General features: G+C 38.0%; 1 protein-coding gene across 1 annotated transcript in view; it reads right to left on the reverse strand.

Moving 5' to 3' along the window:
- Slc24a2 (solute carrier family 24 member 2) overlaps positions 1–26,580 on the reverse strand; it is a 208,259-nt gene extending 181,679 nt beyond the window's left edge. Inside the window, exon 1 of the mRNA XM_071600394.1 lies at positions 25,651–26,580. Within this exon, the coding sequence (XP_071456495.1) occupies positions 25,651–26,580 (930 nt within the window). The remainder of the gene's footprint in view (positions 1–25,650) is intronic.
- Positions 26,581–27,701: the final 1,121 nt, after the last annotated feature.

Consider the following 27,701-nt stretch of genomic DNA (forward strand, 5'->3'; position numbering starts at 1 on the left):
GGCCTCCCAGTTTATGGTTTATGGTCTTCCAGTGCAAAACAGAAGAGATTCTATGCATTACATGAAAGGGTCAAGATAGTTAAGGTTTAGGGTAGCCAGATTTAGTAAACAAAGATTCAAGATGCTCAGTTAAGTTTGCGTTATGGAAAAACAATGAACCATTTTTTAGTATGTTTGTCCCATGCAATATTTGAGACATACTAAAAATATACTCAGTGTTTATTAGAAATTCAAACTTTTTCAGCAATCTTAATTAGTGAGGGAACTGTGGGGTTCAAGGTTATGCAGCACCAACGAATTTCTTGCATGTGAGGCTGGTTGAAGAATAATGTTTCACCAAGGTCCAGAATGCAGGAAGATTCACTGGGAAGACCTAGGGGCATAGCCATCCCTTTGTTCTCCCTATCTGCTTAAGGAACATCTTAACCTAAACATCCTCCACCTTCACAGGCATTAGGGATCTCAAACTCAACATATTCATCCCTTAATTTCTTCTTTTTCTCTCCCACCTGCTCTTCTCCTGTAATCCTGCCTCAGTTACACAGACTCCAACAGCCCAGGCTGGAAGCCTATAGTCATCCTGGCAGGAAATCAAATGCCAGTTTCTTTTGAGCCTGCCCCTTTCTTAGCTGAAGGTGGCAACCTCTTTGACTTCTATAGTGGCAAGAGGGTCTGGACTGAGATCCCACTGCCCATCCATTTCCTTTTATAACTACTCTTTTCGTTACCACATGAGATACCTTTCTAAAATGCAATTTGGGAATGTTTTTCCAATTATTAAAAACCAAAGCAGCTTTTGCTTGGAGGATAAAATCCAAATTGCCTCTGGGAAAGTACACAGGTCCTTCAAGGTTTGGTTTTAGTCTTTCTTTCCAGCCCCCTGACCATTACTTTTCCCAACTATAGACAGCGCCAAACTATCAGCTGGTTGTCTGCCATCTGATGATCTCAGGGTCTTGATAACTTTGCACAGACCTTTTCTTTAGCTAGGATGCCCTCCACCTACTCAGTCTGTGTCTGGCAAACTAAATTCAAGAGCCTGCACAAGAGTCAGCCCTAGGGCGGGGGTTGTAGCTCAATAGTAGAGCGCTTGCCTAGCATATGTGAGGCACTGGGTTTGATCCTCAGCACCATACAAATAAATAAATAAAAGTATTGTGTCCATCTACACTAAAAATGTTTTTTTTTTTTTTTAAAGGGTCAGCCCTGTACTTCTTTCTCCAATGGAGATGCAGCCACTCCCTGGTTTATCCCCACAGTACACTGTCCCTGCCTCCACAACGGGGCTTACCACTTCATACTGAATCTGTGACTCCATGGGATTATGAGCTTGAGGTGGAGACTATGATTTACTCACCTTCATCTTCAGGGCTCTACATAAGCATCGACTGCAATAATTATAGCAATAAAAATTATGGCAAATACTGGCCAAGTGCTTCTGTGCTGGGCAATTTTCTACAGCCCTTTTTCCATTTTGACTCTATAATATTGGCAACAACCTTATGAGTCCAGGGCTATTATTATCTCCATTTGACAGCAGAAAAAAAAAGAGGAAAAAATGTGACGGATTGGGCAAATAACACAGCTAGCAAACTGCTGTTTTCAACTCAGCTACAACGTAGAAGTACCAGAGATACTTTTTTAAAAAATATGGACTCAGGTCTGCTCAGGAACCACTGAAAGAGAAACTCTGGTGGGCTGGGACCTAGAGGATCTTATGAAAACTTTCCAGGGGGTTTTCATGTGCACCTAGTGTTGAGAACCACAGGTCTACTTATTTCCTTTTAAGAAACTTCAACTTGTTCAGAAGAGGGGAAAAAAGGATCTAGAGAACTTAGGTGGGGTGGGATGGGAGTGTAAAAAGAGACCCAAACACTGGCAGCTAAGAGTTCAGGAGCTTTGCAACCATGGTCCTTCAGGTCCCATCAAGCAGGAGACCCTGTAGAGAGCAGTGTGCCAGGCATTCAGGACATGCCACTCTGTCTCCCTCTGAACACTGCAGATAGGATCTCAGAGCTTCCCCTATCCCACACTTGGGCTGCAGCACCAGCTGTTGGAAGGGAGGTGGAGATAGTGCCTTTCTAACCTGGGAGGCAGAGGGAGGCTCAGGCTGAATTTCTGAGCATTTCTGAGCACATAGATTGTTTCCTCCTAATCTTCTCCAGAGACAGAACAGGTCCTGCTCCTCTCTGTGCACCAGCTGCTTCTTTGCAAAAAAAAAAAAAAGAAATCTATTTCCTCCCCTAAGTTAGAAAGAATAGCACAGTAACCACTTTCCATGTAGTCAAAAAGTTGTCAAATGCCAGCATTTGACCTTAAAAATGTTCACTTGATGAGTGTCTGACAGGCATTTGCTTATGTGGCAGCAATGCTAGCTGCTTTTTCAGGGAGGAAGAAGAAGCAAGAAGAGAAACTGGAGAGACTAGATGCAGAGAGAATGAGTAGTTGATCCTGGATGGGGAAAAATTGGAAGTGTGTTTTTCATGGAAGATGTAAAATACCTAGGAAAGGTGCATTACTAAATAAGTTTTAGGAAGAATCATGTGGGACAATGATGGGGATTCATGAAGGGACAGAGCTCAATCCTGTCCCAGAAACTGGGTCAGCCCAGCCTTGGGCATTTCAACCTCCAAACCTTGACCTCCTCTTCAGTGAAAGACAAACTGGTGTTCAGCATCTACTCCTTGAATAGATGAATATGGTTTAAATATGATTTGCGATTCTCAAGGCTCTACTGAAATTAAAGGCTTGGTCTTCAGAGTGGTGCTATTTGGAGATGGCAGAAACTAGTTCACTTCAAGTGTGTCCTTGGAAGAGACTGTAGGACCCAAGTCTCTTTCTCTGTGCTCCTAGTTCAAGTTGTAATCACTTGCTTGTTCCAACATGTGCTCCACCATCCACCATCTGGCATGTGCCTTCACTGGAATTTATCTGGTTCAAGTGCCATGCCCATGATCCTCCAAAACTGAGGTAAATAAATCTCTTTTCTTTGAACTCTCCTGTGTCAGGTATTTCATTACGGTAATGAAAAACTAACTATACATGGCATTTTCCAGCCTCCCTTGCAGCTAGGGCATAAGGTATTATGTAGGTTTAGTCATTTTATACTTTCAAGGTAATTTTAGAAGAAGGAATCAGGGTAGTGTTTATGCTCTTTCTTCTGGAAATCATGGGAAAGAGTTTATTTTATTCTTAAAATTTTGTTAATCTATTGCACTTACTAATTAGGATCATAAACACTGAGAAGCAAGGTACTGATGGTTTGTTCCAGAATGCAATTGTTCCAATGGAAACTTCCCGATTCCTAACATTCCTGACTGAGGCAGAAGCAACAGCCCTTCAGGCAGGCCAGTCTTACAGAATGGTCTCAAAATCTCCCAATGAGTTTTCAAGTTTGCAGTTCCTTATTAAGCCTCTTTCTCTCTTATTTTAAAGAAAGCTTTTTATTTTCTGAAACTGAGTCTAGACTGATACACATCTCCATTCTTCAGAGTGGGTATAAGGACCAAAAGACTCAGGAGAGGCAGCAGAGCAAAGCAGTTAAGAACATAAGCTCTGGGCTCAGATGGCCTGGGCTTAAATCCTGGTCCTGGCTTTTTCTTGCTTTGTAACCCTGGGCAAGTTCTTTAATCTCTGGTTCCTACATGATGGGGTTATTATAGGATTACATGAGATAATATATGGAGAATCCTCATCCCAATGCTTGGTTCCTAGTATGAATTCAATAAATGTTAGTTCTCACAGAGGCTCTGAATACTTCTGTTACAGTACTGTATGTCATATTGTATCCATTGGTCTTCTGTGAGCACAAACCCTGTCTGTAATGTGCAAGTAAAAAATGCTCCTGCCTCATCCTCCAAAACCGCTGGGATTACAGGCATGGGCACCCAACAGTTACATCACTCTTTAGGCCTCTTTGTTAGTGTCTGTTTACTTTTATCATATCCAGAATTCAAACAAGTTAGTTTGCTTGGCTTTCCAGCCAATAAGAAATCATAACTAGCAGTTTGTATGGAGTGGGACTTGGAAGGGTATTGAGATAGGTAGGCTTCTTCATGTACAATGAGAGCCAGGCCTGCTACTGAACTCTTCAGTTTCTTCAAACAGACTTTAAAAATCCCCCCTGTTCCGAGCAGTCCAATTAGACACACACACACACACAAGTGTAGACAGACATGTAAGTGCAGGACATGATGGGCATCTAGCATCTTTGTGCAAAGAGAAAGAAACCCTCTCCTCTGGATGAGCAGATGCAGTGTCCACAGTGGCTCACAGCTTAGAGTGTAGAACATGAGGTTTGCGCCATCCTTAACCATGTACCCATGGGCCTCACATATGCCACAGCTATGCTGTCCCCATCAGTAGGACAGCCCATGGAAACAAGAATCAGAAGAACTTTAACAATACACAGGAATATATCTGTCTGGGGTCAGAAAGTATAAAGTCAAATCACAGTACTTCATCTTCTCACGGTACCTGTGGCATGAGAGTGATATATAGTCATTAATACTGGTAATACCCACAGAAACTTTGAGAAAATCTGAATCATATTCAGTGTGGCCTGTATTAGAGACAGTTAGGCTGTTGAGACAGCCCATATGTTAAGGGCTGCAACAGAGAGACTCTCTTATTCAGACACAGGTGCCATCATCTAGGGACTGATGATGGTGGCCTGGCCAGGGTGGTGCCAACAGAGGCAAAGAGAAGTGGTCAGATTCTGGACGTATCTTGAAAGTAGAGTTAACAGCCTCTACCAGTGGATTAGATGTGTTAGGTATAGAGGGCAACAAAAAGACAGAAATCAGGATGACACTAAGTTTTTTGGGCCATGTACCTAGACAAATGGAATTGTTGTTAATTGAGATGGAGAAGACTCCAGGACAAGTAGGTTTCCAGTGGAAGATAAGCTTGTTCAATTTTGGCTTTAAGTTGGAGATCTCAATGGTTAAACATTTAAATGGAGATGCAGTGGGATGTAAGTCTGGGATTCAGAATAAAAATACAACTTCAGAAATTATGAGATAGTATATAAATCTAGGAACCACAGGTAGTCCATCAAGCCATGGACCTGAATACAATCACCCAGGAGCTAGTAAAGAGGTTAAAAACTGGCTTGTGAGGCTCACAGCACTGTGACAGGGAAACAAGGAGGGGCTAGCAAAGGAACCTGGCCAGCAGCCGCTACCGAGGAAGGAGAGACCCAATGGAATGGATGAGGAAACCGAAGGAAGAAAGTATCTCAAAGAAAAGCAAGTGATTGTATCAAGTGGTGACTAATGAGGATGAGGACAGAAAATTGTGCCCTGGATTTAGCGTTTGAATGAGGAGGTCATTGGTAACTTGGCAAAAACAATATTGGTGAAGTGATGGGGTGAAACACTGGTGAGGCCAGTTCAAGAATAATAGGAGGCATTTATAGAGGGGGAACAATCAAATCCTAGAAGCTGGGAGAAAATAGAAGGTCTAGAGATTTTTTTTTTAAGTGGAAAAAATAATAACACATCTATGTAGGAATGGGACTGACGAGAGTAGAAGGAGATTCATCCATGCAGAGGTTGAAGGGTGAATTGCTGGCACAGTGTTCTTGAGTAAGTGGGGAGGGTGGGAGATCCCACACACAAGTAGAGGGGCTGGGCCTGGTGAGCACTGCACAGGAGGAGGAAAGCCTGGTAACTTCAGAGCTGCAGGTCAGGGGTGTGTGCATCGGTGGGACTTGTAGAGGTCCTTTTTATTTCTATTTTCTCATTAAAATAGGAAGCAACAGATTCCCCAAACTTGAAAAATGATTGATGAATAATAAAACTCATCTGTCAATCATACCAACATTCATCAAAATAAAGTTACATGGGTCAGATTGAGTTGCAAAAAAATCTATACATTTTGGGAAGCCAAGAAGCAGAATGATATTAACTTACTTTGTTAAAAAAAAAGACCACAGGATATAGCAAAGCATTTATATGCAGGTTGATAGACCTAAAGGATGACTCCCTCACTCCCTCAGGAGCCTCTGTTAGGCAACACGTGGTTTATCATAGAAACATAGAAGTTACTGAAGTACAACAGTCATCAGGGCAGAAATTTCTTTTGATTCACACATGAATCCCTAATGCCTAAGAGTATGTGCAAAGTAATAGGTGCTCGGTAGATAATTATTGAATGATTGACATCAAAGCCAAGGGAAACCAGAGTATGCTTCACTTAAAAGGATACAGAAATTATTTTAAATGATCTGTTTCTAAATTCTCAATTTTTCACCATTTAAGCAAAAGTGTCCATATGGCCACAGTGCTGCCATTTTCCTCCAAACACTTTGTTCCTGTGAAGTGACTAAAGAATATTGCTTATGGCTCTGCTTTTATGGGATAATTTCAGAGGCTTCAATCCATAAATTCACTTTGTAGTTGAAAAGCTGGCAGAATCGCTGTGCAGAATCTAAATCGGCTCTCTAATCTTATCTGGCCCAATCTCGTTATTAAATGGTGATGGAGATCATAATGTTTAATGGGTAAAATGCCGGCCACCATCTGCTGGTGAGTTGGACACCTACACTGAGAGACCAGATATGGTTATGGAGATTCAAAACAAGGTCCTCTGGTATTTAAGTTATGCCAACTTGCTACCATATGGCAATCAGAAGCTAAATAGAAGTGCTATGCTTTGTATTCTGGGTCTAGGGGCCTCTTTGTCATTGTCTTTTGTTTGATCTTCTTTGTAAACAGCAGGATCCCGGAGTAAGCTAATTGTTCTTTATTTTCCTTTGCTTGGCAAGGAATGTCCTCACATCGATCCATACGCTGCACACTGCTGTGCCATCTTCCCACACAAGGGCTGTGCAAGCACTTTTGCACTCTCTCAGAGCCTCAGGAGAGGTGCATTGCGGTATGGGATGAGCTCCTGAGTCAAGGAGGACAGGTGACTTTTCCTTAGAAGAAGGACAGGGCGGATTTTAGCCCCAGCTTACCTGTTTAGCAGGAGTTATTGACAGACACCAGTGATGAATTTGGAGTAAACGAACTTCTTTAATTAAGGTGTTGGATTTAGTGCTGTTTAAAGGAATCAGCCTTATTAAAAAACAAGCCAAACTTGGCAAGGTCCTCCTCCCCTTGGGCCCTCTCACCTGCACAACCTAACCCCATTTAATAGCCTGTACGATATGCACTTCTCCTGTGGGACTTCCTGGTTCTGTGGGCAAACAGAAGGAAACCATGAGCTCTTATTCCTTTATAGCAAGAGGAATTTATTTTCGACCTTCTGTTCTAAATCTTACGTGTGCTTTTAAATTAAAGACGTAATGGAAGCAAACAAGGAAAGGTCAAAAATCCATAAGGAATGATTCCAATTGTAAAGTGCAATTTTCTGACCCCACAAACAGGTTATTTATGGGTGTGTCTTCCTCCCTCTTCCAGAGGAGGGCTGAAGACTTATTTAGGCAGACAAGCAAAGGAGAGTTATAGGAAGGGAATCTAGGGGTCCATGGGTCCTCTTGTGTTGGTCTTCTTCACCAGAGTAGTTCACACAGGTCACAGGTTATTTTCCTTCATGCTCTATAAGTTTCTTGCTTGACATTAAGATTATCCTAACATAGACTCAATGGTGAAATCTCTTCAGTCTATCTATTGGTATGTCCAGATCTTTGTCAAGATATTAACTAAGTTGCATGTATTTCAAAATCTAGGAAATTCCATTGACACGTTGTGAATATTTGAGATTTTTTTTTTAAATTTCAATTCTGGGTTTAACTTTTTCCTTAAGCTACTTTATAACTATTGAGGCAATAGTTCTATTTCACATTTTTTTTTTTTTGCTAACAAAGGAAAAAAAATAACCTCCTAGCATTTTAGGTTAACATTATTTAAAGCAAAAGGAGAAAGGAGAAGAGAAAAAAAGGGCAAACATACAATAAAATGAATTGCTTTAAATTTTTTCTTTCTTTTTTTCAAATAAGCATGAACCAGTGACATTTTTAATTATTAACAATTGTTTTTATACAGTCCTGTGTTTTACTGCCATGTTTATTTTTATCCAAAACTCTCAAATATCTCACACATTCATTATGCTCAATACATGACATACCCCATGCTCAGCTCTTGGGGTTCAGAGATAAGCAAGATGTGCCCTTCCCCTCAAGGAATTTATAATCTGGCATCATTCAGCCAATGAGTTGTTTCAATTATGAGTTGGAAAATTGAATGAAATGACTCCATAATTTTCAAGTAGACATTTCTGTTTTTAAGAAGCTACAGTAGAAGCCTGGAACATGGATTCCAAGCTCTAGTTTTATATATCACAGATTCCACACACACACACACCCTTACCTCCTATAATCTTCCCTGAATTTGTGCATTTACTAGAAGGACTACAGAAATGTGATCTTTTCCTGAGCGAAGTGAACAGACTTAAGATTCCTTTCTTAAGAATCTACCCAGAAACAGGACCAGATAAAATGTGGGGTTTTAGTTGCAGAATAATCTGGAACTCTAAGATAATCTTTAGAGCCTTCCAAGGCTGAATTAGTTGTCATATAACATGATTATCCAAGCACACACCATGCTGAGCCATGCAGTGCCTGAACTTCTTACCTATGGAAACTGTAAAAAAAATAAATGGATGTTGTTATAAGCTTCAAGGTTAGTAGTGATATGTTAGAGCTGCAATTAAAAACTCATGCATCAATGATACCAATGTATAAAAAAACTATCCCAAAATGTTAGAATGCCAATAGCTAAGCTTTGAGTATTTTTCAAGAATCATCATAGAATATTTAAGCCTATTGTTCACCTCTTTTTGGAGTCCCTTTGGAATTGTTTCATTTTCCTCTTTGTTTCTACAGTTTTTTTTAACTCCTCTGCAAAAGGACACATCCATTTGTTTATGGATTCCTTCATCAAATATTTATTATATATCAACTATGTATGTGTCTGGCACTCAGTTGGGCATTAGGAGGTAAAATCAGACTAAAAAATGCTCACTGCACATCAAGAACTCACAGACACAAAAACAGATCATTGTGTACAGTTTGGATACTCAAGTCTGAAGGTTAAATATGGTCACATAGAGCACTGAAGGCAGGTAGCAGGCAACTTGGTGACTTTGCCATGGTCAGAAGCCTGGCTCTCAGCCCAGTGGGATCAAAAGCCTGTGCTGTGGCTCACTGGAAAGAGATTCTCTTAGAGATGGACTTCTATTAACCAAGCTCATTATGACTGCTATATATTAATACAAATCCAATTAGGACCCATTAAAACACAATAATAGCTACATCTCTAAAACTGAATGGAAAACTAATATCAGTGTCTTATATGTCTGTAGGCAAGTACGTGGGAAGCAATATTATAATAATCAGGATGACAATCTATTAATTTACAACAAGAAATTAAACTGTCAAGTTGACAGGTCTGACCAGCACGTTGAGATTTTTTTTTTAAAATTTTTATTCTGGATGAAAAAATGGGGAGCCAAATGATGGCATTTTAATGGACTTAAGAAGTGTGACTTTGCTAAAATAGCTCGACAGATTCTTACCCACAGCAAGGATGACCTCACTGAGGAGAAAGGAGCATTTGCTCAGCCAGGGTTTCCTCTACCCATGAGCTGACGTGGCCAAGTCTGACTCTTGCTATAGTTCCAGCCACGGTGTCACACTGTATTTCCATAACAGAGTACAATGGAGACGATTATATTTTTATTGAATCATTGCAATCATTTTTCAGTTTTCCTTTAAGGTTACTCCTGAGTCATTTTGGTTTGAATTCAGGATATTCCTACACTGCATCTCCATTTAAATATTTAACCATTGAGATCTCCAACTTAAAGCCAAAATTAAACAAGCTTATCTTCCACTGGAAACCTACTTGTCCTGGAGTCTTCTCCATCTCAGTTAACAACAATTCCATTTGTCTTGTTACATGGCCCAAAAAACTTAGTGTCATCCTGATTTCTGTCTTTTTGTTGCCCTCTATACCTAACACATCTAATCCACTGGTAGATGCTGTTAACTCTACTTTCAAGATATGTCCAGAATCTGACCACTTCTCTTTGCCTCTGTTGGCACCACCCTGGCCAGGCCACCATCATCAGTCCCTAGATGATGGCACCTGTCTCTGAATAAGAGAGTCTCTCTGCTGCTGCCCTTAACATTATGGGCTGTCTCAACAGCTTAACTGTCTCTAATACAGGCCACATTGAACATGATTCAGATTTTCTCAAAGTTTCTGTGGGTATTACCAGCATTAATGACTATATATCACCCTCATGCCACAGGTACCGTGAGAAAATAAAGTACTATGACTCGATTTTATACTTTCTGACCCCAGACAGATATATTCCTGTGTATTGTTAAAGTTCTTCTGATTCTTGTTTCCATGGGCTGTCCTACTGATGGGGACAGCATAGCTGTGGCATATGTGAGGCCCATGGGTACATGGTTAAGGATGGCGCAAACCTCATGTTCTACACTCTAAGCTGTGAGCCACTGTGGACACTGCATCTGCTTATCCAGAGGAGAGGGTTCCTTTCTCTTTGCACAAAGATGCTAGATGCCCGTCATGTCCTGCACTTACATGTCTGTCTACACTTGTGGGTGTGTCTAATTGGACTGCTCAGAACAGGGGGCTTTTAAAGTCTGTTTGAAGAAACTGAAGAGTTCAGTAGCAGGCCTGGCTCTCAATGTGCATGAAGAAGTCTACTTGTCTCAATACCCTTCCAATTCCCACCCCATACAAACTGCATTTACTACTTAAGATTCCTTATTGGCTAGAAAGCCAAGCAAACTAACTTGTTTGAATTCTGGATATGATGAAAGTAAACAGACACTAACAAAGAGGCCTAAGGAGTGATGTAGCGGTTGGGTGCCCAAGCCTGTAATCCCAGCGGCTCAGGAGACTGAGGCAGGAGGATTGCAAGTTCAAAGCCAGTCTCATCAAATTAGCAAGGACCTAAGAAACTCACTAAGACCCTGTATCAATATAAAAATTTTAAAATATGGTCTGGGATGTGGCTCAGTGGTTAAGCATCTATGTTTTCAATCTTGCTCTTCAAGAATCTCTTTTGCTTGGGATCTTGATTCTGGATAAGAAACTACTAGAGAAATGGAAGTTTATGGGCTTGAAATTATACCCAAATATATTAATTTCTCAAGATCATTACCCAACCTTTTAAAAAGCATATTCATATCAGAGCAACCTTTTCTATAAAGACTACTTGAACCCTACACTAAAATGTGATTGAAGTCATTCTAATCCTATTTCCTAGTATCCCCCCTTAGCACCCGGTCTGTCTCGGTGTCTGCAGTTTAGGTCTAACATTGCCTAGCTGGAGATTCACTCCTATTGCTTCATGAATTATCCCACTGTTCTGCTAAGCAAGGGGAAAATATCCACTCTGATTTCTTGATGTAGAAAACTGGAGACATATCAATAAATAAATAACACATGAAATGTTTTTAGCTTTTAATGAAATAGGAAAAATATAAAAATAATCTTAAAATATGACATATAGAAACTAAAAACCTGCCCATTCAATGAATCAGTACAGTTCTCAGACAGGGATTTATTTCTCAGGACTGATTAGGTTAAAAAGAGAGCAAACAAACTGTTCAACTACTGAAGGTTCATCCTGTGCTCCTCATTTTTTAAGAGACTGAACCGAAATGGTGGTGTGTACTCTAGGTGTTGTTTTACTAAAAATACAAAGCCAAAAGCATGTATTGGGGTCACTGAGACAAAGGGGGCATGGCTCGGTCATGTTATGGGGCAGAGGTGCTAGTCCGAGGTGACTGAAGGTTGCTGGCAATACCCCTTATTTGGGGCTAGTCTCCCAGAACCAACTAGTGAAGTGGAGATACAGCTGGATTAATTTTTAGCCCAGTTTATGATTTTCCACCAGTAGAGCATGTGGTGCTACTTCCCAAAGCACTAAATTCTTCCTCCTACAGCACAACACTATCTTGTCTTGTTCTATTTATTTTCCTTAAGTATGTGTGACTTGCAGAGCATTAGCACATCAAAACATATGTTTCCTAAGCCTGTTCTCACATCTCACCTTCACTTAGACTTTCAAGGTCAGAGCTATTTGTGGCTATCCACTTAATTGGACTTAAAATAAAAGGCAGCAGAAAATAGTGGATTTGTAATGGTCCTTCTTCGTAAGCATAAAAAAAGCAGTCTAGCTCATCTGAATGCCATTTAAATAAATCAGCCTCTTGATCAGGGCCACAAAATTCCATCCACCAGGCCACCAGTTACTATGCAGCTGATGCAAGCCAGAAGCAATGGAGTGGATATTTCCTGGGCCCTTTGGAAACCACCAGAGCTTTGAACCAATTGTGCATTAAAAGCGTAATCATCTGTTTACCCTCAGAATGTGCACATTAATCAGGTTCGCAGGATTAGTGTTCATACTAGACAATGATGGAGTAGATCATTACTAGTATTGTTATTATTTACAGTATATAGCTCCATACATTTACAAAGCTTTGTACAAGATGAATGCAAATGTTCCTAGGGCCTGGAATGGGAGGAGTTGTATGTATTTGGAGAGAATAGGTAGGCAAACAGATTGGCCTATGACCCAGATGTATAAAATTAAGTACCAATGTCAGACGGCAAATTAGGCCAAGTTCACACTGAGGAGTGAAGAACTGTAGCCAATTGCTCTATTGAGAGGGCTTCTGGACAAGAAATAGGGAAGGGAGATTTGATGGTAAGAAATTCTTAGATGAGACAGAGAAAACAACAAGTGGGCAAAGAAGGGTGATACAGCAACCAGATGACCAACATCCTGGGTCCAGTGTGCAAGTAGATTTGCATTTCTGGGCTCTCCATAATCAGGCGGTCCTGGATGCCAAGTGACTCTGGGATCCTCCCCCAGTCCTTAGCTTCAAGGGGTTCATTTTTTTCCCCCATGACCAACTTTCCCCCAAAGCTCCCAGGGAGGAGGGAACTTCAGGGTTGATCTAGATATGTCTCTAGCGTAATATGAAACAGCTTAGATCCCTAAAGGTTCCCAGCCTTGGAGCTGCTCCATCAGTAGAGCATCTTTTCTAAAAGCCCACAGAATGGCAGGAAGTATTTGAAAGTCATATATCTGATAAGGGACTGGTAACCAGAATATATAAAGAATTCTAAAACTCAACACTAAAGCAAATAGCCCAATTTAAAAATAGCCAAAGGATTTGAATAGACTTTTCTCTAAATGCTCATAAAAAGATGCTTGACATCATTCATCCGTCAGGGGAATGCAAATCAAAATCACACTGAGGTGCCACTTCATACCCATAAGGATGAGAGGAGCCAAAAAAGATAATATGAAATGTTAGCAAAAATATAGAGAAATTGGAACTCTCATATACCATTGGTGGGAATGCAAAATGGCGCTGGGACTTTGAGAAAACAGTTTGGCAGTTCCTTAAAATGTTAAACTCGGAGTTAGCATATGGCCCAGCATTTCTATTCCTAAGTATATAACAAAGAATATTGAAAATATATATCCACACAAGAGCTTTTAAACAAATACCCATTGCAACATTATTTACAATGATACAAAAGGATAAACAATCCAAATGGCCCTCAACCGATAAATGGATTAAAATGTTTATATCCATGTAATGGGATACTATTTGACTATAAAAAGGTATAACATGAGTAAACCTTAAAAGTTTTATGCTAAATAAAAGAAGCCAAACACAAAAAAGTCAAATATTATGAGGTTTTATTTAGATGACATGCGCAGAATAGACAAATCTTTAGTGACAAAGTAGATTAGTGGCTACTGGGGAACGGGGAGAGGGAAGATGGGGGAGGGACTCCTAGTGGGTATCAGGTTTCTTTGAAGGATGATTAAAATGTTCTAAAATTAGTGGTGATAGTTATATAATTTTGAATATACTAAAAAAGCACTGTACTGTATACCTGAGGTGAATGTTGTAGTAAATGAATTAAATCTCAAAAGAGCTCTTATAGAAAAACTAATAGAGAAACACTATATAATGCTAGAAGACAAGGAAAACTATTTAGGACCACAGCTGGAATAATCTGGCTTTTGGAATTGAAGGCCCTTATCTTCCCTCACACCCAATTTAAAACCTGAGAGCACTGGAGTATTTCTAATCCCTTCTGGTTTTTTTCTTTTTAAATAGGAATTTATTATTTGCATTTGACTTTAATACATAAGCCACAACATTTTATGACTGATCTCTCCAGACATTTATCATTTCATCACTACCATGATCAACTTCTTGAAGCATTAAATGCACTTTGCTCTTCTACCCATGACAGTGAGCCCAGCACCCTCTACTGCAGGGGCCCAGTTAGTTACCAAATCAAGGGGAGGTTCAATCTGAGACAGAAAACACAGATGCTAGCAAACCAACACAAAGTATAGCGATGATGAGATGAACATGTGAATAACTAAGATTAAATACTGATGACATATATAAGAAAAAAAGTAAATACAATTTTAGGGCAGCAATAGGAGGGCTCAAGATAATTTCATGGTTGAGAGAGGTTCAGTTTCACAGATAGGAAAACTGCTACTCTCTTAATCCTGTGCAAGAGTAAAGGGAGAGCAAGTTGAGGTCCAAACATTGAGGGTTTGACTAGCAGGGGTTAGTTGAGGGAACTGCATATTCATATGACTTCAAAGGAGGGGCAGAGATGGGGAGCATGCAAAATAAAGCAAGGGCCTGAAATGTTGGGAGAAAAACATTGTGGGGAGAGAGACAAGACTGAGAGCACACCAGATCAGAGAGGGAAGAAAATCAGAGCAAAAGAGGCTGGGAGTAGAACATCTTAAGTAGAACATCTTGGATGGTGATGGTGATGGTGGTGGGGGTATGGAGGGGTGCTGGTAAATATTTTTCCTATTCAATCTAACTCAAAATTCACAGTTTGCCTATGAAGAAAATTCTAGTATTTTCTTAACTTAGGGATAAGCTAATAATATAAGCCCAAAGAGGGTTAAGTAATAGGTCAACAATCACACAACTAGGAAGCTCCATTCTATCAATAACACACAATTCCATGGTGTTAATGCTTAACCAGCACACTTCTTCTCAGAAAACAAAGTAATAGCTTTCTAGAATATACCAATGGTCAGTGTTCTCCACAGGCTAAAAATAATAGAAGTAGTTCAACACATAACTTGATTGTTATCAGTTGCAGAGAGAAATGAACCTAAGTTCAAATGAGCCTTCTTGAGTGTTGGTGCAACAGATAACAGGTAGTGAGTGCGAAGAAGAGGAGCCCAAGATGAGCCTGCAGTTCTTCCTGCAGTGGGCTTGCCCAGTTCCATGTCCATCAAGCAGTAAAAGAGAAAGCTACTTGCAGAACACCACTAGCTCATTTGGCCTTTTCCAAGAAGGTGCTATAGATTGGTAAAGAAGCCTTATTACCTTTCCAAAGGAACTTATTTTCTTTAATTAGAATTCTTAGTTGAAAAACACTCCTCCTATCAAGGTAAATTCAGGGCTTGGCTAGGTAATGAATTGTCAATCCATCATTACACACAAGTATACAGTTGGCCCTTTGTGCCCATGCATTCAACCAACGGTGGAGTGAAAATATTAAAAACGAAATTGTGTCTGTATTGAACATACATACATTCATACAGTATTTTTCCTTGTTATTATTTTCTAAACAATACAGCCTACCAATGCAGCATATGCTGTGTTAGATACAGGTAATCTAGAGAAAATTTAAAATATATAGGAGGAGATATATAGGTTATTTGCAATACTAGACCATTTTATATAGGGGACCTGAGCATCCTCAGATTTTGGTACCCTTGTGGGTCAATGGAACTGATTCTCCATGGATACAGAGGCATGACTATAATTGTTTCTTTCCCATTCATAGAGAAGTACAGAGTTATCAGAAGTACAGAGTTACCAGGTCTGGGGACCTTAGATATAAACTGGTTTACATGCTTGGTCCATCGATATGCAGCCATTTTGTTGGATAAAAGAAACTCCATTTCTCCAGGTTTAGTCCCTGCCAATGCACAATTCTGAGTGCATCCTTTAAAGCTGTGAACACAGCATTAAATATGGCCTCATGCCCAGACCTTTTCCAAAACCACCAATTTTACCAGTATTAGAATCACGTCTGTATCATTTGGTTTACAAATCCAACACTTCATAAAAAGGAAACCAATCTAATTGAAATGCAGCTTCAGCCTTCTTGTTGAGGTTCTGCTTCTCTGTGATTTCATAACCTTTCTCTTCACCCACGTTTATTTTCCACCTGATGACAAGCTCACTGGGAACCACGGATATGTTGAGGCTCAGCAAACTCATGCTGCAATCGATACTCTCCTTACCCTGCAATCAGCCTATTTCAAAGCAAGATGGCAATACAAAGTTTGATGCATGTCAGCCTCTCAGAACTCCACAGGCATCTACATTGGCCAGAGAGCCAGAGTTACCCAACTGGACACAAATAGTTTGTGTGCTTGGGGAGGAAGCTGCAATGACACGTAGATCCAGTTCTAAATAACTGAAAGAATCCCAATTACATGTACTTAAAAGTCCCTTGGGTTTCATGGCTCTGAAACTCTAAACTAGAAAAAGAAGTTGAAGATAAGAAACAAGGGTAGCATCAGCCCAAAGGGCACCTTAATTAAATAAGAAAAGGTGGCCCTTCCTCTAGGTAGCCACAGTCCCATACCAAAGCACACTGCATTTCTGCCCCTACTCATCCCTTTGATCAGATGGATACCCTTGAGCAATATACTTCTAGCACAGCTTGGGTAGAGTAGCCCTGCTGAGAGGAAGTATGAGAAAAAAGAAATTTCTTAACATGTACTTTCAAAAACTAGGATTATGACCCATTGGAAGGTCATAAAATTATTTTAGAAGGTTAAAATATTTTTAATTAATGGAAAATGTAAGAAAGCTAAAGTGCCTTGCACTTAGATTTTACTTTTATATGTATATCTAATATGTACATATGTAAGTGAGGTCTATGTACATATATCTTTTGGATTGAGATGTAAAATATTTTTCTCTTTTTCAATTGGTGCATTATAATTATTCATAATAATGAGATTCATTATACCATATTCACAAATGCATATAACATGATTTACTCAATCTCATTCCTCAGTGCCTTCCCTTTTCCTCCCCTGATTAACTTACTCTACTCATCTCCCTTCTATTATTATTTTTATTATTTCAATTAGTGCATTAAAATTTTATACATTACAAAATATATTATATATATAAATATATAACGTACATACATTATACTTTATTACATACATGCATATTTGTGTACATATGTACATATTATATATGGTATATACATATATATATATTTATGTATATATGATTCATTGAGGTATATTCAAACATGAACATAGCATAATTTGGTAGATATGGTTCCTCAGAACTTCCCATGCCCTTCCTTCTCCCTCCTTCTGGATTCTCCTCCTCTATTTATTCATCTCCCTTCTACCAAGAGTGTAACATATATTTCTTAGTGTGGATCACGGTCAAAAATACTTGAAATCCACTGACTAAAAGAGAGCTTGATATAAAAAGTGAATCTAATTTGAAAGCTTGCTTTGTTTTTACTCTGAACTGCCCAATGAGAAGCACTAATATAGAATTAATTAGATGCATTTTTGGAGTCAGCCAGATTCAAGTTCAAGTGCAGTTTAAATACCACTAAATCTGGGCCTTGGGTAATCATTGGTTTCCTGATCCTCAGATTCCTGATCTGCAGGTAGAGATAATAATATCATTTTCAGAGTGTGGACATAATAAGTACCTGGTGTGGCGCTATGCCTGGTTTTCAGATCCCTTTCTGCTCTTGACTTATGGGAGACAAGCAGAGTCCAAAAATCACCAGCAGGTTAGGGACACACATGCAGCGTCAAGGAAGGTTTTCACTGCCAGAAGCCACAAATGCTGAGAAGGTCTAGGGTTCTGCAGTAAACTTTAAATGACATTCCCCCATGCACAATGTTTTCCCATCTGTCTGGAAGAGCTATCTCGCACAGCATGCTTAAGCTAAAATGATAGTTTGATAAAATGCTTTAATTAATTAAAATGCTTTAATTTAATTAATTAAAGCATTTTAGTGAAAATATTACCTGTAAACCAATTAAAGAAAAGTTAAGGCTAGTCTCTGATCTTCTGTTAGAGTAAATATATTAGATTGCTATTTTGGCCCAGTTGGGATATTTCACAGATTAATAATTAGAGCTTCTGAGTATAGAAATGACAAACTGAAATCTCAGTATATTAGGTCATCTCAAATGTATTAGATCTTTTTAATCTATTAGGTCATGTAGGTCAAAGCTCCCTTTTCCAGATGAGCATATTGGCATCCCGGGAGGTAGAAAATTTCCCAAGGTCGTATAGCAAGGGAGCAGATCCCAGTTCCTGGGGCATCTCCCAACTCCTTTGTTACAGGCCTTCTCTTCAGAATAATTCACCAATTAAAACAAAAACAAAAACTGTTTTATTTAGGTGGGAAATGTGGGGAAGGATGAGAACTAAAGTTAGTGAGTCTCAGTATAGATTTGTAAGAGATCTTTGTATGAGTCATCACAGGGAACTTTAAAATTGACACAAAAGACACATAGGAAACAGGCAATCTATAAAAGAAAGACTTAATTTGTCATAAACATATGTTTCAAAGCTCAACCCCCAAATTAATCAGAGAAATGTAAATTGAAACTAATTAAAATGCTACATTTCACCTTTCAAACTGGAAAACATTGAAAATTATAATATTCAACACTATCAAGTATGTAGCAAAGTGGCAGAAACTTAAAAGAGCTCATAAACTTTAGTCTAGAATTTCTGCTTCTACAAAATCAGAAATTCATGTATAAGGTAATTTATTGTAGCACTTCTTATGGCACTAAAATATTACAATACATGACAACACAAAAAAGGCTCTCTGTATTATAATTCTAAACAGCATATAACATTTTAGAATTTTTTTAAAGCCTTCGTTTTTTAAAATATTTATTTTTTAGCTTTAGGTAGACACAATATCTTTATTTTATTTTTATGTGGTTCTGAAGATCGAACCCAGTAGCTCACACATGCCAGGCGAGCATGCTACTACTTGAGCCTATTCCCAGCCCCTAGAATTCTTAATGACATATGACATGTTCATCACAGGCTAAGATTTTTTAAAACTGTATTAAAATTGTAAATATTCTATATAACTTTAAAATTGTGCATATCCAATACTACCTTCAATTTATTGAAATAAATAGTTATAGATACATGTATATAAACATGTGTATATGTGTGTATATGAGAAGTCTGGAAAATATATGCAAGAGTTGTCTTTGGATGGTGCACAGTTATTTTTGGATGGTGCAATGTAGAGATTATAAGCTATTTAAGATTTTCTTTTTAAAGTTTTGATGTTTTTATAATCTTGTGCAATGAATACATTGCCCTAATATCTGGATAAAAAAATGTTATTTAAAAGGCAAATCTAAAATTTAAAGTGGCCCCATATAAAAAATTTCTTATTAGAATTGCCTCAGAATTGATTTGACTAAGATTTTTGCTGTTGGTAGGATTTTTGTTGATGAGGAGTGTTACTACCATGGTCAGACTGTGTTAATCATTTTGAGCATATAGCAGCAAATTTTCAGGTCAGTGCCATTGTTGTATGTAGTTCCTTTTGATAAATCAATGGTCTGAAACATATATTTTTGGCAACATGATGCCTTTTTCAATATATTACTTCCTGAAATGTTGGATGTTATAGTTTTAATATACTTTTAAAATACCCAATTTTGTTAGTGAGGAATTAGGGATCTAATTCCCTAATTCCAGAACACACTGTAAGCATAAATCCAGAGGCATCTGTTGTGTTGCTTTGACTCCCAGGTATCTGCCATTTCCCAGTGGCCTAGAGATAGGCTATTAGAAGCTACCAGCATGAGATCTGATGAGGGGAGGTAGTTCAAAGATATCCTTTCCCTGGAAGCTGGGAATGTTGAGGGCCATACTCTTGATGGGTGGATAAGGAGGAAAATCTACTTAGCAAAGGTAGGATTTGCCTATTTTGGTGGGATGTGCCTACTTTGGTTTTGGCAGGGGGGACTCTTCCTTAAGAATTTCTAGACACAGGCTTATTTGTGTGGGTTTGAGATCTGATTCACCTACTACCTGGGTAGGAAAAAAGTCAAACATTTATATTAGAATGGTTCCAAGTTAGTAATAATCCCAGGCCCTTAGCAGAAGAGCAATACCTCTGAAGGAATGCACTTAAAAACCTGTCAATAAATTCCCACAAGTAAAGTTGTAATGAACATTTGTCCCAGATTAAATCATTGAGTCTTAAAATAAATCACTTAATATAAGGAAGCAACCCCCACACAGTCAAGACTCAATAAAACAAAAAAACTAGACCCATGATTGTATTGACACTGAAATTATCAAACATGAAATAGAAAATAAGTATATTTAATATGTTTAGAGGAATGAAAGTAGGCATTAAGAGCAAAATGAGAGTAAGAAACAATGAAAATCAATTTGGCCACTTTGAAAAAGAGCCACAAAGAATTTGTAGAAATAAAAAATATGATGATGAAAATCAATAGATGAACTTCAGCAGGTTAGACAAAACTGAAGAGAAAATGGGAAATTGGAAGACAGAAAGAAATGACTAGAATGAAGATCAGAGATAGCAAAAGGTTGAACAGTGAAAATGAATGAAAAACATTCAGGATGGTCCCAGGAATACCTAATGGGAATTCAAGAAGGTAACACAGTGAGAACAAGAGGGTAGAGACACGAAGCCTCAGAGTCAGGAAGCCCAGTGAGTCACAAGTAGGGGACCCAGAAATGAGGCAAACATGCCTGACATGGCTTAAGGAAAATGCTGAACAAGGAAAACAAAGTCTTACCAGGAATCACAATTCACCCCGACAGTATCTTTTCAACAGTAAAAATGGAATTCATACACAGTGAAATGTTTTTTTTCAAAATGGGAAGAGAACATCATTTTTTACCCATCAAAACTACCTTTCAAGAACAAAAGCAAAATACATTTCTAAGCAAATAAAAACTAGGGACATTTACTATTAATAGAATCTTGATTAAGGAATTTATAAAGAATATGCATCGGAAATAGAGGGAAAAATTAGGAAAAAATCTGATATACAAAAAAGCAATGAGGAGGGAAACTGGTAAAACTGTGGGGAAATCTAAACATATTGACAACATAGTGTCAATGCCTAATTTGTGGATTTAAAAAAAAAATTAAAGCTATACCTCAATAAAACTACCACAAAACATCAAGGTAAAACATAAATCCCGGACTTTGAATCTTATATAAGAGAAAAGAGGTGGTTGAGTTAAAACACTTTAAGAGTACCAGGTTGCTTAGCTAACATGTAAAGACACTAATTTTGTCCTGTGTTAAGTTAAATATAAATATTACATTTTCTAATGTAAATACTTTAAAAAGAATATAATGTCTAAATTCTAAACTATTATAGAGAGAAACAGATTTAGGGAAAAAAAGCAACAAAAAAGACAAGGAAAACTATAAAAAATAAACAGAAAGAACAAACTGAAAGCATAAAAAGAGAGTGATAGAAAAGAATCCAAGTATAACAATAATCACAATCAGCAAACTAAATAATCTAGTTAAGAAAATGATTGTGAGACTGACAATCTGACATTTCAAACAAAGTTCAGGTATATTCTGTTCACCAGAGATTTACCTAAAAAGAAGGTTGAAATTTTTTTAAAAAATGAAAAAATAAAACCTGCCGAATTCACACTGTAAAGGTACTTGTGTTCCCAGTAGCCAGAGAGAAGCTTAATATAACAATCCCATCTTTGCTAAATTTGAAATAATTTGTACATACACACACACACACACACACACACACACACCTCAGTATGTCAAGGGTTGGGGGTGGGAGGGTAGAAGGGAAAGGTAGGGAGAGGAGAGGAAAAGGGGAGGGAGGAGAGTTGACAGGGAGGATGTGGTGTCTTCTTTTCTCCCTTGCCTGAAGGACTGACCAAGTTTAGGTCCTCTCTTGCCACAGGAAACCTCAGCGGTAAGGGGAACAGCCAGAGGCAATTTGAATTTAATGTCCTGAAAACTCCTAGGCTCTTTTGGGTCTTAAAATGCTTCACTTACCCTCTGAAACACATGTAGTAACTGATGGGTTAGTAGAGGAAAAGAAAATAAGAAAAATACCACCATGCTGCAACTCTATGTAAAAAAACATCATATTCATAGGCATCTAGTCAGTGAAGCATTTTAATGCCTAAATTCTCTTTCTTTTGAGAATAGGAAATTAGTTTCCACATTCATCAACAAGCATATCCTCTTATTTTCATAAGGACAATCTTGCCTTCCTTGAAGTTTGAACATTAATTTTACTAATTAATTAGGCTTGGGGGTGAGTTTTATAAGATTTTGAACCTTAAGCCAGCTTTGGGCTGCACATGGGCATTTATAACATTATTTATGATTTAATACATTAAATACTTATATAAGGAGTATTTAGGTTGTTTTAATTCTGATTTTCTCAAGAATATCAATAACAATTTAAACCACAAAAACTGTTTACAACTTTTTAAGCATACACACTGAGTAAAGGTTCACCTAAATTGCCAAGGAGTCTGCTTCTCCAACTATCCAGCTTTAGCATCTTTATTTAGATCATTCCCTTTATTAGAACCTGGCCGACTTGCTGTCAGATTACAGTGCCAAGTCTACAAGGTTAAATACCATGGACAGCTGCTTTCTAGGCCAATGACAGCCTTGCACGGTAGCAGATCAACGGGATCCCAGCAGTCAGGCCAGGCACTCAGCAAAATGTGCTTGGCTGTCCTGAAATTCAACTGCTTTACATCCTGCAAGATGCAAGTTTATTCCTAGCTAGCTATAATAGATTTTAAGAAGAGGGTCCTAGTCATTTATAAACTACCCTGTAAACAAGTCTATTAGTACAGATATTATTAAACCCCAGTCAATGTCCTCCTTATTTCATGTAAAATTCTACAAAAAACTTTCAGGACCAAAAAAAGTCATTTGGAGATTTCTTGGGAGTTTACAATAATACTTAAACTGCATATATTCACCACATGTAAACTAGGGCATGTGAATATTGTAATATGACAGATATTTTATGTCTCTATGGGGTATGACAGCCTGCTTAACTCAGTGATTTGTTGCAGTAAATTCAATCTTTAAGGAATGATTTATAATCTCAAATCTAAAGTAATTGATTCTGATTCATTTTCATTTAAGAACAGAACATAAAAGGAAAGGAACTAATATTTATTGAACAATCCATATTTGCCAAGGACTTTGTTAAACACTTAACAATAATGTCTCTTCATTTAATAGTTTCCCCAAACATATAAAGTAGGTATTATTACTCTCATTTTCCATATTAGGAGATTGAGGCTCAGACAGTTCAAATGATTTCTCCAAGGCCTCTGGGCTTATTATATGGCTAGGCTTAAAATCCTTTCCTCCCTGAGTTGAAGCTCCAGAGTCTCTCCACCATATACACTATACAACAAGTACTTGGGGCTGAAAGGGAAATAATATAGTGAACACATCTGGTGGTGGTGAGGAAGCATAAATAGGAGAAATAGTTATGAATATAACATGCTTTCTTTTTTGATTAGGGATGTCCAAAATTTCCAAATTAAAAAACAAACAGTATTGAGCATAGTGGAAAATTATGGATTGTGTATAACTGCTAAGGAATGTCAGTCTGAATTGCTGAGTAAATTATCAGAAAAATGACTCTACAGCAACCTAATGGAATAGTTAAAGATCTTGCCAGGACTACTTTAAAGAATGACATAGAATTGATTAAATACAGCCTGTAACCTCTATTTAAAAAGTTATTTCCCAAATGCATGAAACTGGCTCCCCACTCCCACTTCTACTAAAATCAAAACATAAAATCCTGCAATCCTGTATACACCACTGGATTGCTCTGCAAATTTCTTCCTCACAAATGTTGCTAATATAAGTTAATGAAATTCCACTGTAGTGTAATAAAACAAAAAAAGTACTGAGATCTCAAAAAGACTTTCTACTGTTGATGTGCCCAAGATATTTATAAGACACCAAATCATGTCCTTGCCTCTAAAGTACATACCTTTCTTTGACAGCTGTTCAGTACTCTGATTGGAAAAAAAAACAGACTACTTCTGCAAACCAGTTAAATGGGCTTTAGGAGAGGGTTTGAGGGATCTTCCTCTTGGTTACTAAGATAGAGAGAGGAAAGAGGCCCCAGGGATGGCCCTATCTTATGTCCTAAAGTGTATGTACTCAGTTGTCACATCTGAATGCATATTTGCCAGATATCTTGCTAAATATTTGAGATGTTAGAAAAAAATGTTAGTACAAAACATGTCTCCTTTGCATGTAATAAACAGAAATAACTTCCATATTATTTCTTTCTATAATTTCTCCCTACATATTCTTGTTTGTTTTATTTCCAGCACTTTGCTTCCATTTCATAGCTGCTACAAAAATGATGGTCATTAAAAGTGACTATTATATAAATTTAGCTAAAATAATGATATATTTTTAAAAATTTCTTTTTGGAAAAATATCTTACCTCTTACGCAAGTATCTGTTTTGTACATAAAGGGGAATTTTCCCAGATGCTAGTAAGAAAGAATCTGTGTATGAATCTGGGTTTTTCTGTTTAAAATCATGTTCAGAGATGACATTCTTTGTTAGGAAATGAATCAAAGCTTCATTATAACACTACATAAAATTTTATTGACTCTGCTTATTCATTATTTTTTTTAATTTTACATTTTTGATAATCAATTTCTTAAGCACTTTACCAATCTGCTTTCCAACTAAGCAGTAGGATTGGCACTGTCATCATTAAAACTTCCTCAAATTCTGTAAAAATATGTTGAGTCACATTTCTTGTGGTATACAAAAAAGGGTCACTGCAATACAGACACAGGGCAGGGCTGTCTATTTGCTCTCTGGATGGTGAATGCTGATCAGATCCCCATCAAGTGACCTGAAATATTATCTATGGATCAAGAAAAATAACGGGTTTTGGGATGGGCTCAATGGGAGAGTGCTTGCCTAGCACATGCAGGCCCTGGGTTTAACCCCAGCACTACAAAATAAAAATAAAATTTAAAAAGAAAAAAAAAAAAACAGCCATGACCCCTCTAGTGACTATACTTGCTGGGCCCCAGGCTGCTGATTTGAAGGTACAACTTTGATGAAGCAAACTTTCTGCCCTAAACATTTTCAAAGAGATGCTTCTTAATGAATATCACCTGTCCATTTAAAAATCAAGAGCCCTACAATTTGTTAGGAATGTATACACTTTCCTATGAAAATTAAATTGCTCACAAAATCATTAAGCCTAGTTTCCTAAAAATAGAAGACAAGTAAACGCTGAGCTGGCTATGGGATGCTTACGTAACCTATATGTTCAAGTGTTTTTGCTGTGAAGCAAGTAGCTTAGGAACTTGGTAGACATTTAGAAGAATGCCAAGTTATTTTTTCTTACGCCACTGGTAGTCTGGATATCACAAAAATGCAGAATGCAATCTGCGATCCACTGCAACCACAAACACCATCACATTAAAAAAGTTGCAGATCTCAAAGACATAATTATGGTCAAGAAAAACATTAAATAAATCCCATTACCAACCTTTGCTTGGGCCTCTGGTGCTGTCACCTTGACGACTTTATTGCGATTTATCATTTGCTTCACCCATGTTTCCACTTGGACGTTGAATTTCATGAAAACCACATAGCCAAAATAAGCTGTCAAGAGGAGCAAGCTTTCCCACCACATGATAAAATTATCCAGAAAAAATATAATCAGCATGATCAAGTCAACGATGTAGAAGGACACATCCCGAAAGAGCGGCCACCATGTCAGGTTTAGGATTTCTCTAGAAAACAGAGCACACATGCCAATAACGAAGAGGATATTGAACACTGCTGAACCTACAATCGTGCCTATGCCAACATTGCTGTGAGCAATGAACACCCCTATGAGAGAAGTGAAAAGTTCTGGGGCTGAACCGCCTGCAGCCATAAAGGTGGCTCCAGCCACATCATCGGAGATGCCCAGCTTCTCGGTGATGACGGTCAAAGAAGGAACAAAGAACTCATCACAGACAATGGCTAAGGCTATGAACATGTAGATCATTCCTATGACGTGGAGAATGATGGCGCCTTTTCTCCGATCCTCAAGGGAGAAGATGTCTCTCGGGTAGTCTCCTTGGGCATGGTCTGTGCTGTTCTCAGATGTGCCTTCCTGAGAAAGAGGTGGCTGTGGAGTGTAATCCTGAATCTTGTCATTTAAATCTAAGAGAGTTCTTTGAGGGTAACTGTGTGCTACCCTTGGGCCACTGACAACACTGGCTTCCCCTGTGCTCTGTGTGTCTGTCTCAGAAAAGGCACTGATTGAAAATGGGACAGTGCTAATGGCCACCAGGCCCATGAGGAGGCCTACAATTCGAATTAACTTCAGTTTTTTCCTGACGTTATAATGTCTCCTGTAGCCAGATGGTGATTGGTTGGAACACCATTTCTCAAGGAGTGTGACAGTGGTGCTTTGGTGCAGATCCATCCTGGGTCTTCTGGTGGATGTGGTGGTCTTCAAAACTTTAAACTCTCCCAGATGTTTGTCATACTTTTCTTTACTTTTATAGTTAATGGTACTTGTGGGGCACTTCCACAATCAGGGAGTCTTAGGTTTCACAAGAAGTTTTCATCATTTATGCTTAAATTAAAAAAAAAAAAGACAAGTATATTATAAAACCTTGTCTTAAAAAAAAAAAGAACTTTGCAGATCTGATAAAACCCTGTCTGGCAGTATATGATCATGGATAAATTACTAATTCCTCTGTGCCTTAGTTTCCTCATTATAATTATAGCCTCAATAACTCGTAATGGTTTTTATTTTTATTTATTTATTTATTATTATTTTTTTGTGATGCTTGGGAGGAAAGCCAGGACCTCCTATATGCTAGGCCAGTGCTCTAACACTGAGCTACATCCCCAGCCCCATGGGATTGCTTTAGGAAGAGTTAAAAAAAATACATAGCACTTAGAATAGAAAGTGTCACATAGTAGGCACTTATTTGGGTTTATGTAAGCATGAACCCAAATAAACATTTTGGTAAATCTGATGTTAGGAGACATAAGTATAAAATGGAGACAGAAGTATAAACATTTTATACATGGAAATTAATTTACTCACCTTAAATCATGTAACAAATAACATCTAATAGTAAAAAGATCAGACTTCTTTCAGAACTATCTAGGTTCTTGTCAACTGACAATTATTCACTGTGTTTTCTTCTAGTCCAATTACATAATTCCCTCTTATAGGTACATTTCCTGATTTAATCTATCATCTGGAGAGGGTTGTGTTTGGGAGAAGGTAATACTCTTTTCGTGCATACATAATGATCACAGGATCTTGTTTTTCACGAAAAGTCTCTTCTATATCAGATACAGAAAAGTAGCCCTTTAAGATTTTAAGCAATGTTTTGGTGACATGAACAAGCTGTTTTCTTAAAACGTCTAGATATGGTTTACAGATAAAGCTTTCTTTTTTTTTTTTTTTAAAGCAACCTTTAGTGGTATTTAAAATAGCCTAATCAAACAAATCCCAACGCAGTGAAATAACAAGTAGGCTATTTTGAGAGACCAAATGTGTGTTTCATAAACAACATGCAAGTTGCA

Source organism: Marmota flaviventris, chromosome 13 (assembly GCF_047511675.1).
Source record: "Marmota flaviventris isolate mMarFla1 chromosome 13, mMarFla1.hap1, whole genome shotgun sequence".
NCBI classification, from domain to species: Eukaryota; Metazoa; Chordata; class Mammalia; order Rodentia; family Sciuridae; genus Marmota; species Marmota flaviventris.